The sequence below is a fragment of the Poecilia mexicana genome, unplaced genomic scaffold, assembly GCF_051168715.1.
Source record: "Poecilia mexicana isolate PSO_F unplaced genomic scaffold, ASM5116871v1 scaffold_20, whole genome shotgun sequence".
NCBI lineage: Eukaryota > Metazoa > Chordata > Actinopteri > Cyprinodontiformes > Poeciliidae > Poecilia > Poecilia mexicana.
Window position 1 is genome coordinate 10,731,667 of NW_028263389.1, and position 15,759 is coordinate 10,747,425.

General features: G+C 40.5%; 1 protein-coding gene across 1 annotated transcript in view; it reads left to right on the forward strand.

Annotated features, from left to right (window-relative positions):
* The window catches only part of stau2 (staufen double-stranded RNA binding protein 2), an 85,646-nt gene that overhangs the window by 20,263 nt on the left and 49,624 nt on the right, over positions 1-15,759 (forward strand). The window contains exons 7-10 of the mRNA XM_015010265.2: positions 3,472-3,579; positions 10,337-10,549; positions 11,573-11,710; positions 15,461-15,589. Coding sequence (XP_014865751.2) covers positions 3,472-3,579; positions 10,337-10,549; positions 11,573-11,710; positions 15,461-15,589 — 588 coding nt within the window. The remainder of the gene's footprint in view (positions 1-3,471; positions 3,580-10,336; positions 10,550-11,572; positions 11,711-15,460; positions 15,590-15,759) is intronic.

A 15,759-nucleotide genomic window follows, 5' to 3' on the forward strand; every position in this document is an offset into this window, starting at 1 on the left:
CCACATTTGTGAAGGTGAAAGGAAAGCTGTCAGTTTCTTATCAGCATCTGTTAATCAGTCTGGATCCATGTGGCATTTACTCTTTGCAGCTACTCTCTGCACACCCACCCGTATTCCAAAGGACTGAGTTAGATATAAAAATTTGAAGCTGTTTTTATGTTATTTTCACCTCTTCTACCACGTGTTGGGTAATTGGAAATCTTAAAAAGCACGATATGTGTCCTTTAAACAATAGCTGTGTCAGCCTTATCAAACTTGCCTTCTTATGTTGGTCTTACGTTGCAATCGCATCCATTTGGTGTTTTCGCTGCTTTCACCTCAGAGGTCTATTCCAACCTGAAACTTTAGTTTAATTAAAAGTGAAAAGGTTTTGTGCTCTTGGTTCCTTTTCTCCTCTATCTGAAAAGAATCCAAAGATGTTTTTTGTTGTTGTTTTTGTTCAGTTACCAAGATGACTGTGTATCCACCCTTAATCAGGTTCAAGCCAAATCCGCCTCAGCTCTAATTACTCTAATGTGTCACATAAGCCCCGCAGTCTAGTTTGCACCTGGCAGGGCTGCATTTTCTGTTTCCCTACCCTTTCTGCCTGCCTTCTCCCAATGTCATTGTACCTCTCCGAAGTTTCTTAAAGTCATACTTGTTAACTGTTGTTAGCATCTCCCACCGGAAATCAAATTACCCCCTGTCCCAGTTGCCTGGCATCGTTGACGGTTATTTAAAACGCTTTGGCTCTTCTCACTTGCCTGCATCGCTGTCTTGTGGCGTCGGCCATCATAAACGAGCTCTTTGTTTGCTCCTGCTGAGTCTTGATTTACAAATTGAGCCGCATTGTGTAGGCCGTATAAGCATGTCATTCTGTCTATGCGTGAGTGTGTGTGTGCGTTTGCGTGTGTGTGTGCGTGTGTGTGTTTGTGTGTTCCAGCATGTTTCGGTGTGACGAGGACGTCCGAAAGGCTAAAGGTTTGTCTTACTCTGTTCTTGGTTGTTTAGCTTTTGATGAATGAGTGTCAAGATTTTCCAAGAAGAAGTTTTAGAACTTGTTTTCCTTGAAACAAAAAAATTCTTTGCATTGTTTTTTTTTTTAATTAATGAGTAGAAATAATCATATTTCTGAATATTTTTTTTTATTTTGTCACATAAAACCCACAAATTTTAGTGTAAATTAGTTTGAGGAAAATAATACATGCTTGTCACTTTTAATAAAGATATATTAAGTGAAGTATGCAGTGTTTTTCACTCCCTTGTATTTTAAAACCCATAAATATGGTTTTGCAGTGATCAAGTCAAAGTCAAGACTTGCCTCAACAAACTGTTCATACTCAAAAACCCTAATATTTCTAAGAAAAAAAATCCTTCACCAAGATTTAAAAGACTCAACTTCACAACCATGTGCTATACTTTTGTTGTTTGTTGTTCTTTGCCATCTTGAATCTCTTACTCGTCCCTTTTGATCTAGAATCCATTCACCCGGTGAAAGAAGTTGCTCATAAGCTTGTAGCTCAAGGTTAATAAGTTTTTCTTTTCTGTTCTCTGCCTGCCATCACTTTTCATTTAAACAGTTCCTTCAGGGTGAGTGCGATGCTGCACTGTATGCGTTTCTGCACTCCGACAAGGACTCTCTGACCCGACCATCAATAAGCAGAAGTGGTGCTGAAGTCCAGTCCATTCCAGCCTGCGCTTGTTTTTCCCCCTGCCTTTCAGAAACTTTTCTCCTGGCAGCTTGTTAAGGCGACCTTGAGAGCGGATTCTCTATTCATCACGCATATCAGGACTGATAGCGACAGAGGAAAATGCAGCCTCGCAAGCTGAGTTGAAATTTAACTGAGAGCAAGAAAATTGGACTATGTTGCTTTTGTTGTGTTAAATACCAAAGATAGACAGAAAAAATAAGGTTTTTGTTAAAATAGATTAAAACATGGTGGTAAGTGAAGTGTTGGAAGATCATCAGAAAAAAAAAACTCTAGGCCGGCCTGGCTGTACCGCCTGATTTTGTTTTCTGTTGCATTTCTACAGAAAAAGGGTACTGTGTATGAGAAATGATGATCTAAGCCTCCAAACTGCCCCAAAAGTTTCCACCTTACTGTGTGTGTGTGTGTGTGTGTGTGTGTGCGTGTGCGTTTGTTTGTAATACCTTGTGGGGACGATTTTCCTGACATATACTACGTTGTGGGGACCAGTCGCTTGGGTCAGGGGTCAGAGTTAGGGCTAAGGTATGAATTGAGTTTTGGTTAGGGTTAGGGTTAGGTATGTGATGGTTAGGGTTAGGAAAAGGGTAAAGGTAAGGTTTAGGCTGTAGAAATGAGTAGAAATGAATGGAAGTCAATGGAAAGTCCCCACAAAGATAGCAAAACAAACGTGTGTGTGTGTGTGTGTGTGTGTGTCATAAGAAATGCAGGTAAATCTCCCCTGAATTGAGTTACAGCTCGGCGCAACGTCTGCTTCCTCTGAAATCCAAGAAATCTCATCTCAAAGTACTCGTCACGATCCACGTCGGGTCACACAATGAACCAGAAGAAGCGACGGAACCCTGAGGGGAAGGACTGAGACAAAGAGCTGGACATGGAAAGATAAAGATCGAGACATGACGCTGCATTCCAGCAGGCTACAGGCAGCAGAAAAGCCCCCTGTTGTGGGATATGATCTCACTGGATTGAGCTTAGTTTCATTATCAGCTGAAGTGACTGTAAGCTGGTGATTTCCCGGCAGTTTCTCTTATTGATCTAGTTTTGTGTAAGCGAAAGTCTTGGAAGTTAAAGCTTAAGCTGGAGTCAAATGAGCAAATTCCATTAAAGAAATATTTCTTAATATCTAATTTAAAGTCACTATTCAATACCTAATAAAGAAAACGAGGAAACCCTTGAATGTAAATCATTGTGTGAATGACCTAGTTGTACAAAATGTGGACCTGAACTGAAGTCTTCAATCCCATGTCAATAAAGGGCAGTACGTAAGTGGTTTAAATATAAAAATAAAGAAACAAAATGCTGGACCAAGATAAAATTACTTTTTATGCTGTAAGTATGTTATGTCACAAAAATTCAGCATCCTAACTGGACTGTACAGATGTTTTATACCCGCTGTATGCTTCTAACCTACATCCTCAAATGTCTGAACCTGCTCTGGGTTTAAAATTGTTTTTTCTTTTGGTTGTTTATTTTGATTTGACATTCTGATGTTATACTGTAAAGCTGGCTAGTTTCACATAATCCTAATGTTACTTGCTCATATAAGCAGGTATGTAAATGCAGCCCACATCTACCTTTTTTAAACACTTTGACCATTTCAGATTCATCTGCAAATGTCTACTTTGCCCTCTAATAGGATTTTAAATTGTCAACAATCTGACTCCGTTTTATTTATTTCTTTACTTTTTGATATGTCAATTGTTAACCGAGTTGCTCAGTAAAACACATTTACAATAATTGTTGTTGTTTTTTTTTTGTTTTTGTTTTTTTTCACTTTCATTTCCAGAGTCCAGAAGAGAAAGTGGAGACACAAGAAGGAACTGATGCCAGCAAATCAGAGATTAGCCTCGTCTATGAAATCGCCCTCAAAAGAAACTTATCTGTTAACTTTGAGGTAGGAACAAAAACACAGCCATCAGGCAGTCATTTTAAGTTCATACCATCAAGTTGACAAATTATCAAGAATGTCAGTGTTGTGACTGTGAACTGGATCGGGATGAGAAAAGGGATGATTACAAAAAGAAGGTCTGCAGGATGAAGATTACCTTCATCCTGCAGACAGTTTTTATCTTGTTTTTATCTCTTTGAGCTTTCAGGGTTTCTTGAGGAACGTGTTGGATTTGAAAATGCCTGCACCATTTTGAGAGTTGAAGCGTCAACATAGTGGTCTAGAATGCACCAAGGCTGCTGTTTTAATATCAGCAGGAAATGCAGAAAATAGTTTTATCTATATTAACAGGTCAGTGTTTCTAAAAAGTGGAAGTCAGAAATTGGCAGCAGCACTCGTACTGGTGCATCTCTAGACACGTTCCACCTTCTTCGCACCCAAAAGTTGTCAGCTTTGGCGACATTCCTCAGCCTCAGTGGCTCCACATCAGTCCCCCAAAATAAACTCCCCACCAGTTTTGTTCGGTTTCTTTGCTACACGTGATCCTACCCTTATAGCTGCATCCTCAAAGTCAGAGTAGCTCACTCTGTCCTCATATGACCTGCTCTGTTCTTCTTGGCTTTTACCATATCTTAGCTGACTCATCTAATATTCTCTCCCCAAGCCTCCACCCCCTCATCTTCGTTTGCGCTCGGTAAGGTGCCAAAAACAAGGGAAGCTCAGTTTACACTGTGTGCTCCCTCCCTTCCTCCTTAGACCTCTCCCTTCCATCTCCATCACTCCCAAAAATCACAAATGAGGCAGTTGCATGTGGAGACAAGGGGGGAGATGCAGACGCAGGAAGAGAAGTAACATATTTTCTCTCTGCTGACTTGGCTTGTTAATGAGTTTACCCCTACTTTGGAAAAGTTATCTGGAAAACCGTTCGCCCTCACCTTCCTCTACTCATTTGCCCTTTAAAGCAGGATGTAGTTTCCTTTTTAGGAACGGCTATTAATTATTTTAGCCGGCTAAATCAGGGGTTGAGGTAATTCATTATCTGTCATGTCTTTGTCACTGTCCTTGATTACACTGTCATTTTTAGTCCTGGGAAATTTGGAGAGAGAGGCAGTATTTTTGTTCTTCTGAACCATTTCCTGTTTTCTCTAATTAATGTTTTTTTTTTTTCCCTTCAACTTTTCCTATTTTTAATCACCTTAAATATCTCTATCCAAAATTAATCTTTCCAGTTTTTTTTCCCCCCACTTGTGATTTGTGTAGTTCTTGTTTTGTTTTTTGTTTTTTCCAGTAAGCTTGCTGGAATATTAAATAATTAAAGAGTCCTTGTAATTTTGGAGCTAGCTTAACAGTGAAGCTACAGATTGTCATGAACCATTAACGACCCATAATCCTCACAGCATTACTGGCAAAGAACATCCTTTCCCAGTTAAACACGTGCAACAGCTGCAGTCTGATGCTCACATACTGGCTTCCTTTTACCTTTCATTACATGAAGTAAACACTTTTCCAGGAACTCAAGTCTTAAGCCAGGAGTCCAAGTCAAGTCTCAAGTATAATAGGGTCATTCTTGGTTTGACGTGTAAAGACCAAGGAAGCTCATGAAAGAAGCTGACAAGTGTGCATCAGTCATAAATAATAAAAGAACAGTTAAATTGGAGGAATAAGGTAACAAATGATCAAAGGCGCGGTATGATGATTCACTTTTACTCAGTTTCTATTTCAGTAACAGTAAATTGTCTGGGCACGCTGTACTGAGCAGGAAACAAGATTTAGTAAGATGTAGCACATGATAGCAAACAATAAGGCATGCAAATTCAAAATCCAGCGGCACTAAAAAGCACACGCATACAAAGAAAGCTGTTTATTTTCAACTCGACGTTGCTTTTAAATGAAAAAAATAAATAAATAATGGAAAAGCTATCTTTGTGCTAATGCTCTTATTCAATTTACCTTTGTTTTTATATCTACTGCATCCTTCTTTTGTTTCAATCCTTGCTCCATTTAGTTTAGATATTTCAGTAAATACCAAATACAATTTTAATTTATTTATATCAACGTTTTTAGTTTAGTAAAAAAAAAAATATTTTTTGAATAAGTGTCCCTTTTCTTGTAATGGCACAAGGCATACATTTATGTACATCCAACTATAAAGCAAAATTCAATAAGTTTGATAAATGCTAAATGCATTTATTTTTCCAATAAATGCATTGGAAAAACCAATGCATATATGTAATGCATTGGATGGCAACGTGAAACGTAGAGAACTCAGGGGGGGAAAATCAACTATTGAGTAAATTACCGCGACACTCCATGTGTTCCCATTTAGATGTCAGGAGATCAAAGATCCCTTAGGAAGGGAGCAGCACCTGTCACACGTCTTGACAAGTAGATGAACCGGTTTGTAACCTTGGTAAAGTTGATGTCACACTGGTACCTATCTCACCATAAATACCGGCGTTTTGAAAAAACACAGGTTGCCTTAACGTGGGAAAACAAATTATATTTTGCAGAACATCAAGTTCTGCGATGTCTTTGAAGATTTTGATGCTCTCCTGTTGTGAAAAAAAAAAGTATGTATACTGGATATTACTAAGGTTAAATTCAGAGAGTCTGTGTTATGAGCAAACTTGTTACTTGAAGGGATCAACAGGCCATCTGGGAAGGAGTTTCACTGCTCCACAAAGGCCCCCAAGCGGTCAAATAATTATTAACCAAATTATTCTGGTAGCAACTGATGGCTTAAATTTCACTTTCGGTTTCAGCCGTTGCATGTTCTAAGGTAAGTGAAGCATCTGTTCAGCACGCTGTGAGATGAAGTGATTTAAAGGAGATGTATTTGGCATAGGAGGGCTGCGGGTGTGGGAGACTTTTCTTTGAGATGTCCAAAACATTTCTGGTAGGATAGTTTTTCTGATGACCAAAACGCATATGCTAATTTATGTAATGCATTGGATGGCAACGTGGAAGCATCTTTTTTTTTTTTTTTTCCAATTCCACTGAAATAAAAGGCTGATGTACAATAGTGTAGCGGGGATTAGAGGAATTTCTTTCCATTGCTGTTTCCTGTCTCTTTGCTAACTCCTGTTGTTGTCAGTCGATGGGTGACTGCAGTCTCCACAGCTTTCATTACTGGCACGGATTTTTACTCAAGTACTCACCACAGTACTGATGGTGTAGTTTTGTCCTGCAAAACTATAGCATCAGGATATAGTTTTGCAGGACATCTAGGCTCCAGCATGCCTTGCACAACAAGTTGGATTCAGAGATATTGGTATAATAAAATAAATAAAATAACACCAATCTCCTATGAGGTATGCATTTAGAGCTCCTAGTACCTGACAAACGTCAGCAGAAAATAGTTTTACCCAGATCTAAATAAGTGCTGCCGTCGAGACATTTCAAGTTTGTTTATCATTGAGTTTTTTCAGCCTGAAAAGAGAGAGAGAGAGAGATTGAAAACAAACAAGTCAAAAACATGGATCTCCACATCATCCCTTGTCATTTAATATTTATCTTTCCCCATTATACCCTATAGTGGATTCCCTTTCATTCTCAGTTTGTGTGCCGAGAATACTACAATCCACTACTATGGAGTTCATTGACCATTTGCAAATTAGTCAATGCATTTGACCAATTGCAAATGCATTTCAATTGGTCAATGGTAAATCTAAGATAAAAAAAATAAAAAAGTTTTGATTTCTTTTTTTTTTTGACCAACCTACTCTTTAGCCATAGCTTCATGTTTTCCTGCATTGTTCTGACCTCGTGTTTTGATACAGTCAGAAGAAACTTTTCTCTTTCCTCAAAAACCATAAGCTTAAGAACACACACATATTAATCTTCTGCGCATTCCCTCCAACAATATAACAGATCCCTCTCATGTGAGCGCCTTCGATCTGAGCAATGTTTTCACATCACTCCATCCTTTCCTTTACTGCAGTGTAAGTCAGTGTTCGACTGTCTACTTTCCCATCACTCTGCTATGATGAGGTTCGCCATCACCCCAAGACCCAGTTGGCTCATTTAATCCCCCTGTCAGGCAATATCAAACAGATGTCAGCATCAAAGAGGAACCCATCTATAAATCACAGCTTGTATGTTGTGTTGTGTTGGGGGGGGGGGGTGTGGGGAGGACATAAGAGAAGAACCACCCATCTTACAAGGAGCAGTTTCCCTCAGGGCATGTCCATCCACCGTTCTTCACAAAAGGATCTTTCTTCTCTGTACCAGTCCTCACCATTGTCGTACCCTGATCCCATAGCCTCCTCTTCTACAGTACCTGAGTTCTAGCTTGCACAGATCCTCAGACTGCCTAGGGTATTAATGTCTCCCTGAAAAGCCAAAGTGAAGGCCTCCCACGTTTGAATAAGAAAGGATGAAGAGACGGGCATGGGGGGAGGGAAAAAAATCAACATTGAATTACAGAAGGTTTCCTGTGTACAACTTGATCTCCTTGTCGTCGGGTGGTAGACGGGTGTGTTTGCGTGTTTGTTTGCGTGTCTGTGTGCGGGCTTGGCTTGTAGGTGAATAGGAGCACTGAAATCCCATCGGTAGCGTTGCGGATCCTGTGTCGAATGCCAGGAGACTGACTGCAGCTTGTCTACTGCTATCCTAGACCAAGGGAATGTTGTACCTTTGCAACCTTTTGTCATATATCTTGTCGACTTTAACATGTACCTACATAGGCTACATTTGGTTTCTCTTCCTGACGACCACATCGAGATTTGTAGCCACTGCATACGCAATGCCCCGTTTTCTTTAAATACTTTAAAATAGTACAGTGTCAACCATTCAGCATGTCTTATTTGAAAATACATGAATGTGCAAATACTGAACCGTAAATAGACAGAGGTCCAAACAGTTGCTTATTATTTTAATAAGCAAATGTGACTGTACTCTACTGTTGTTTTGTTTTGGTAGTGCAAAGACACAAATGGAGAATATTTTTAAGCATGCACAGCCATTTTGCCATGTCAGGTACCAAGAACTAGGCAGGGAAAATAAAAACTTATTTTCAAAGAAAAGACCTTCCGAAATGGCGCAGGTCTATGGAACAAGATTACTTTAAAAGGCTACAAGGAAGTCTGTCTCCTATAAAGCAAAGCATAAAGAAGTTAGAGGAACTCATTTGTTTAAACTATTCAAACCCTGAAGAGTGCAATCTACAACTTGCTGCCTACGGGAGTTTATGTGCCAAACTATTTCTTGGCTTGGAGCAGTAACTTCCTGGAGTCTCTGCTCGTTGCCTGACAACTAAACAATGAGATGTAACAAAATCAAACTGGGAATAGCACAATCCTGTTTTCTACATCTCTGAGACAAGGATGCCTAATTCAGTTCAGCAAAGCTTTGAAAAACTGTTTCTCTTCAGATGAACTTGAACTCCATTTTTGTTTTTTGTTTTTTTGTTTTTTTTTGCAAATCCATCCACAAACATGGCCGAGTTTGTGTGTCGGTTTCTGTCCCAGGGATCCTCTCGCTGATTATTTACACATGGCCTTTGCGATGAACAAGGAGACAGAGGGAGACGGAGAGGCAGTCGCAGGACTACGCAGATGAAGAACGCTCCTTACTGCTCGTGTGCACAGTCCGTCACTGGTTCATGTCCGTTTCCTCCAAGTGACATAATGTTAGCTGAGAAATGGCCAAGCAGTGCGAAGTGTCATCGCCGCATGCTACTGGCACAGTAAAAACATTCAGCTGTCCGGTGTTTCCGATCGTGGTAAATGTTAGTATGTACAAGAAGCTGTCATGTTGCATTTCCTTTTTCTGGAGACGAGTAACACCAGAGTCGATCCCCCGTGGGGTTGGAGGGAGTTCAGCTGTTTAGTTGGACAGTGAGCTCTTCAAGGCCTCATCCTTTTACATACCGTTGTCTAATGTCGAAAGTCTTAACTTCCAGTCTTTCAGTTTCTTAATTAAATTGCTAGAGCTTGTGCAGTTAGAGAGGAAGTGCTCATATTCTACTGTTTTTCTCTAATGTCTGGTATCCGTCGGTGTTGATGTGCGAGGCATCTCAGGAATGCCCGAGCCTCCGCTTATCAGCGGAATCGGTTTTTATCGGTCACTGGGTTTAAATTAAGTGTTTCTAGATTGCGGCTGATTGCTACAATTTGTGCTGTCTGCGCCGCTGTTCCAACTTTAGCAAAGAAACTCAGCAGAGCGTGGGAGGAGGAGGAAAGGGGGTGAAAGAGAGATTCCAAGAAAAAAAAACAAAAAAAACAGCATCCACCATAAACCATTAAGGCCTGAGGCGTAGCTTAAACATGGACACATGTCAGGCGACTGCGTGTTATAACTCTGGAATCATACGTGTGTGAAACCTAATTCTTTTCCTACGTAAGGTTAGAGAGAACCCCACCTGCTGCACACACATTGTTCTCAGACTTCATAGGAAGTAGATGTGATTGCAGAAGCATGACCTAACGCCAGCCGGTGTTTGTTTTAGGTCTCCCAGGTGACCAGAGGCTGGAGGAAGGAAACCGAGCCTCCATCACCAGAGACTGTCATTTAGGAACATGTTACTCTTCATGTGTGTGTGTGTGTGTGTGTGTGTGTGTGTCAATTTTTTCCAGCCCAGTGTGCGTTGTATATGATTACCATGCGCATATGGGTGGGTAGAGCAGATGTTTTGGACCACCTGGTTCAGCTCGCTAGCTAGCACAAAACGTACACGACGAAACACTGACACACATCGATTACATTTTTCTCTCTCTTTCTCTCTCTCTGTTTTTGTTGCGAACGTTTACCAAACTTTTCCCAGGTGTTAAAGGAGAGCGGTCCGCCTCACATGAAAAGCTTCCTGACCCGCGTCACCGTCGGAGAGTTCTCTGCCGAGGGCGAGGGGAACAGCAAGAAGCTGTCCAAGAAGCGTGCCGCTCTGTCCATCCTACAGGACCTGAAGAAGCTCCCCTTCATACCGACCGTGGAGAAACCCAAGACGCACTACAAGAAACGCACCAAGACTATCCTCAAGGTGCTGCAGGCCTGGGGTGGATGGGGCCACGGGGGGCGGTGATGGGGCTGCTCAAGGCTTTGGCTGGCATAAGGTTCTCATTTGAGCAACACCACAGTTTTATCAGGTTATCCTTTGAACTTTACTCAAAACTTAAAACTAAAAATAATATAATATGTTAATTATTACAAGTATAGTACGACTATCATAGGACCCCACTGTCCTGTATGATTTAGGTGTTTCCTAGCTCCTGTGCACCTGACCTAAATGAGTAGGTGATTAACCGGCTTCTCCATGATGTCATGCTGAGGAATCATTTAAATCAGTGGTGCTGGAGCAGACACTGTAGTTGGGAACACTGATCAATAACACTTAAGTCATTTTGATTTTGTTTTGTAAACTGAAGCTATAGTTTTCAATAAACCTCACAACTTTTCATTGTGCTTAAGTAACTGTGCTCAGAATATAACCCTCCTTTGTGCCGTTCTTCTCTTACTGGCTATCCTGACTGCGGCCTGCAGTCAGCTGCTATACAAACATGCTGCTTGAGGCTCACTGTAGTTTTGCCTAGCACTGGCTTAAAAAAAACAAAAAAAACAAAAACAGGTAAATGCTCTTATAGCTTTCTCCCCATGAGTGTGTTTATCACAGCAGGAAATATTTCCAGCCAAATTTGTATTGTAGCCATCTTTCAGCCAGCTAATTGAAAGTACAAAGAAACATGTGGGGGAGGGGAAGCATTTGGATATAGCTGGAGATAATTGGTCCTTCCAGAAATTTTTTTAACATCTCAACAATCTCATCAGGAATGACACTGATGCTTTCAGTATCATTCAAAGAGCCAAAAATATAAAGCTCATACTCCCATGTTTGTATAAATGTGCAAAACGTTTTGTTTTAGCAAATGTTTCACACATTTATATGGAAATACGTGACAGGTATTTTGATTATAACATTTTATTTCCTAAAATTATGAACACTTGCAGTGACAAACAAAAAGCATTTTCAATAAAGCTAATTATGTAATTCTCCTTTTCTTTCCAGACGGGACCCGACTACGGTCAGGGCATGAACCCAATCAGCCGATTAGCTCAAATCCAGCAGGCCAAGAAGGAGAAGGAACCGGAGTACCAGCTGCTTTCGGAGAGAGGGATGCCGCGACGCAGGGAGTTCGTCATGCAGGCGAGCAGCTATCTTAACTTCTTTATTTCTTAATCCGCCCTGTTGGAACAGGACAAAGTGAGGATTAAAGATCACGTCAGGATTATTTTCCTTGTATAGAAATGGTCCATATCTGGACAAGTATTGAACTTTTTTGTTTGCTTTCCTGACTCTTTTCTCAAAACAATTTTCTAGATTTCTGGGTGGAGGGGGGAATCCTTTGTCAGATGACCATGACAGAAAACTGAAACGTTGAAACACCCAGGTTCAACGGAAGGCTTTGGAACAAAGCATATTCATGTGATAGAATGGCCCAGTCAAAGTCTTGACCTAAATCAGATTAAGAATCTGTGAAGAACATTTCTAAAACACCTTGTAAATGCATCTAAAAAAAAACAAACAAAACATGGTTTAAAAATCGGAAGATTGTGTACATACATGTATAGGACCTACCGAAGGTTATCCTGGCCTTGTTCATTTTAAACAAGGTCTGTGTCTAGACAGCCTTCTGTGTGTACCGTTTTTTTGACGGTACATCTTATCCAGGGTCACTCCTTGTTCCAGTGTTGATGTCTGCGGGTCAGCTTGACTTTACATTGACAGAAAACTTTTGCCCAGATGAAATAAATGAAGAAAAAAATAAAGAGAAAAAAAAAAAGTTAGACTTCAGTTGCTTTTGCAAGAACTGAGCTGCGGGGCGGGGGAATTATCCTAAAAATAATAATAATAAAAAAATGTTGGGTTTTAATGTTAGAGTTTTTAGTGTGTTGACTTTAGTTTCAACAGAATAAGATGGAGGATGGTGAAAAGATGAGATAATGTACTCTCTGGACAAATGGAGCATAAAATTAATCTGCTGAATTCACGTCTGATTGATTAATCAGAGAGCTGGGTGGGGCGGGGGGGGGGGTGGTTACTGATTTTTGGGATGTGTTGTGCAAAAGGTGAAAAAAAAGAAACAAGATGACCATTCCCTCCGGTCTGCACATGAATCTGTCATTCTAATCACGATTGGCAGTGCACAACGTTTTCAACAATAAAATCTGTCTCCAAGTGCACTCTCATGTGTAACTCTATGAAAATGTGATCATATAAAGCTTAATATACTTAAAATAATTGAAACGCGGTGCATTAGGAAAAACGAGGCACTGGCAGAGCTGAGCGATTTTATGCTAGCTCGTTTTACAGTTTATTAATTTTGTTAAATGACTGAGTTTGTGCGAGCACTGTCCAGTAACAACAGCTGTGTTAGATTGGTAACTTGGCCGTCTAGTTCAGTGAGCCCGAGTCTGATTTTCTGAGTTGGGCTGTAGCCGCTCAGAACCCTCTTGTTCGGAGTGTCGGCTTACGGTTGTGGTCAGCAGTGTTACATCCACTCACATGTCCATGAATTTAGTTAATTTTGAGCTTATGATAAATTGTTACAAGTGTTTTTTTTTCCTTCTTCTTCTTTTTTGTTGAATATAAAATATGCACATGGAGTATTGTTTAATATTCGAACTGTGTGAATAATTCGGAGTAAAATAGCGGCTTATAGTCCGAAAAACATATGCATATGTATATGCATACACAACCAGTAAGCTTTGGTTAAATGTCTTTATGCAATTTGCACCTCTACCACTAGCATTGTGTCTCACCTTTGGAAAAATGTTGTCTCAAAATTTGACCACCATTCTTCATTGAATAGGTGGAGTTCATTTAAACTGGCCTGCTACCAAACCCATCTCTCCTTTTAAATTTGACCATTTTATGAGAGTTTGGGATCATTCTTTGAGAAAACTAGTGTCTAACTGTTGTTGTTTTTTTTTTCTTTTAGTAAAAAAAAAAAAAAAAAAGTTTGAGGTAGTCCTTAACTGCTACTCTTAGCAATGCACCAGCACCACTGATATCAAAACAGACCCACAGCATGACACTGCCATATTGTGGAATGCCAAGTTTACAGAGCATGTTACCATTTTAGTCAATCCCAAAGGTGGCAGTTTTAGAGTAGTCCATTCTTAATGCCAGAATTTAACATACTAATTAATTTTTGTTCAACGTTGGTTGAGGTAATCAAAGCAGGGCTCCTTTGCAAATTGAAAACTTTCTTTTCATCACAGAGTTGATCTGATTGGAGGCATTAAACCTATTTCAGAATGTAACTTTGTAATTATTACACAACAAAACATTTTTTTTTTTTTTTTTAATAAATTGTAATCTTCGCTGTCTCAGTTTTCTGCTTCCTATTCTGGGTAAAATGTTCACTTTGATCATTTTAAATCATTGCCACTTTTCTTGTTACACACACACACACACACACACACACACACACACACACATATATATATATATATATATATATATATTTATTTATTTATTTATTTATTTATTTTTCTTAAGCCAAACTGTGTGTTCTTAGTTTCGTTTCCACTTCTTTTCTGGTGTCGGTTAGATAGGAAAATTATTGTGAGGGCATATTTGAGAGTCACTGACAGTGAAGTATTAAAAGATTCACAGTAAATCCAGGTTTAACCTGGAATAGGTGATCCTACTGAGGCTGTTGGACATCATGTGAGTAAGATATTGAACTTAGCAACACATTGCTGATGAGCATCATTTTACTGAGTAAGGATGCGACTTACTCAGTAAGCAGTACACAGCCGCTTCAAGTTTGCACAACAAAGCTGAAAAGCAGCCAGTGAGCTCCAGCCCTTTCGGCATCTGTACGCTCGACATCCCTCAGCTTGTCGCTTGTTGAAAGATGTTCAGAGTGTCTTCATTTTAAAGCTGCTGCCCCTCTGTTTCTGTCGCCACATAGGACATCCCTCATGAGCCGCATAGGTCTTTATTGTGTCGCTTGAATAAGAAATATAACCAGCACATGGCATAATGTAGTCCATTTTTATCATCTGGATTTTTTTTTTTTTTTTTTTGCACCTATTCATCCTTCTGTCCATCTCAGTCAAACTTGCTCTCCTTGTCTTTCTATCCGTAATCCTCCTCTTTTATATGAAGAACAGAGCTTCTCTCACCATCAGGCAGTAATTCAGCCCCACACCCATTCTCTCTGCCTCTTTGATGCACACATTAGCCCCTGTGTGTGTATGTGTGTGTGTGTGTGTGTGTGTGCTCGCTTGTGAGTGTATGTATGTATGTGTGCGTGCCGTTCTTTTGTGTAGTCCACTCACTCTTCTAAAATTTCCACATTGTTTCCCTCGGTAGGCAGCAGGGCTCAAATGAGCCTCTGTTTTCCCGTCTTTTGTTTAAACAGAAGAAAAAAAAAAAGCCTCCACCTTATATCAAATGGCTTTGAGGTGCTTATCTGTAGTTATTGCTTAATAAAGGAGTGAATCTGGTCGGGAGTTGGCTATTTGCTCCCACTGTGATGTCGTTTGCCGGCTTCATGCGTCCGGAGCAGCACTCGGGCTTGTCAGGCCGCTGTGACTGAGTGCGCCGAGGCCTGGCTTTTTCACAGGCTCCGGCTCCCCACAATGTTATTTGTACAGCGTAATTGTCTGTTTGTATAACACAACGACGTCCGATCTGCTCTTGGAAATTTCTGCTTACATTCTGCGTGGACAGATTTAATGCTTTGGGATTACTGAAAAACAAACACTTCACGTTGCATGGCTGACTTGGCTCAGGAAGCCCGAGTCCTGAGCCTCCATTCAGTTTCGGCTCAGGAGGAAAGCTAAGAAAGTCACCAGTGAAAACAGCATGTTGCCCTAATAATACTCAGTTGTGACTTTTTTTCCCCTCATTGTGTGCCTGTTCATGTGCGCGCCCGTGCAGGTGAAGGTGAATAACGAGGTTGCCACGGGAACGGGACCCAACAAGAAGGTGGCCAAGCGGAACGCCGCTGAGGCAATGCTGCTGCAGCTGGGATACAAGGCCTCCACGGTCTCTCCGAATCCCTCAGAGGTACGAACCCAACCCAACTGCAACTTCTGTATTTCATTTTCGATCTATATACAAACCTCTCCCCCTCTCCCCCCACCTCTGTTGTTATGTGGAACCATTTATTTATTCCAGCGTGGGATTACTGTAAGCAGGCGTCCTTCAAACTTTTAAACTGTCATCAGCTCGCTGAG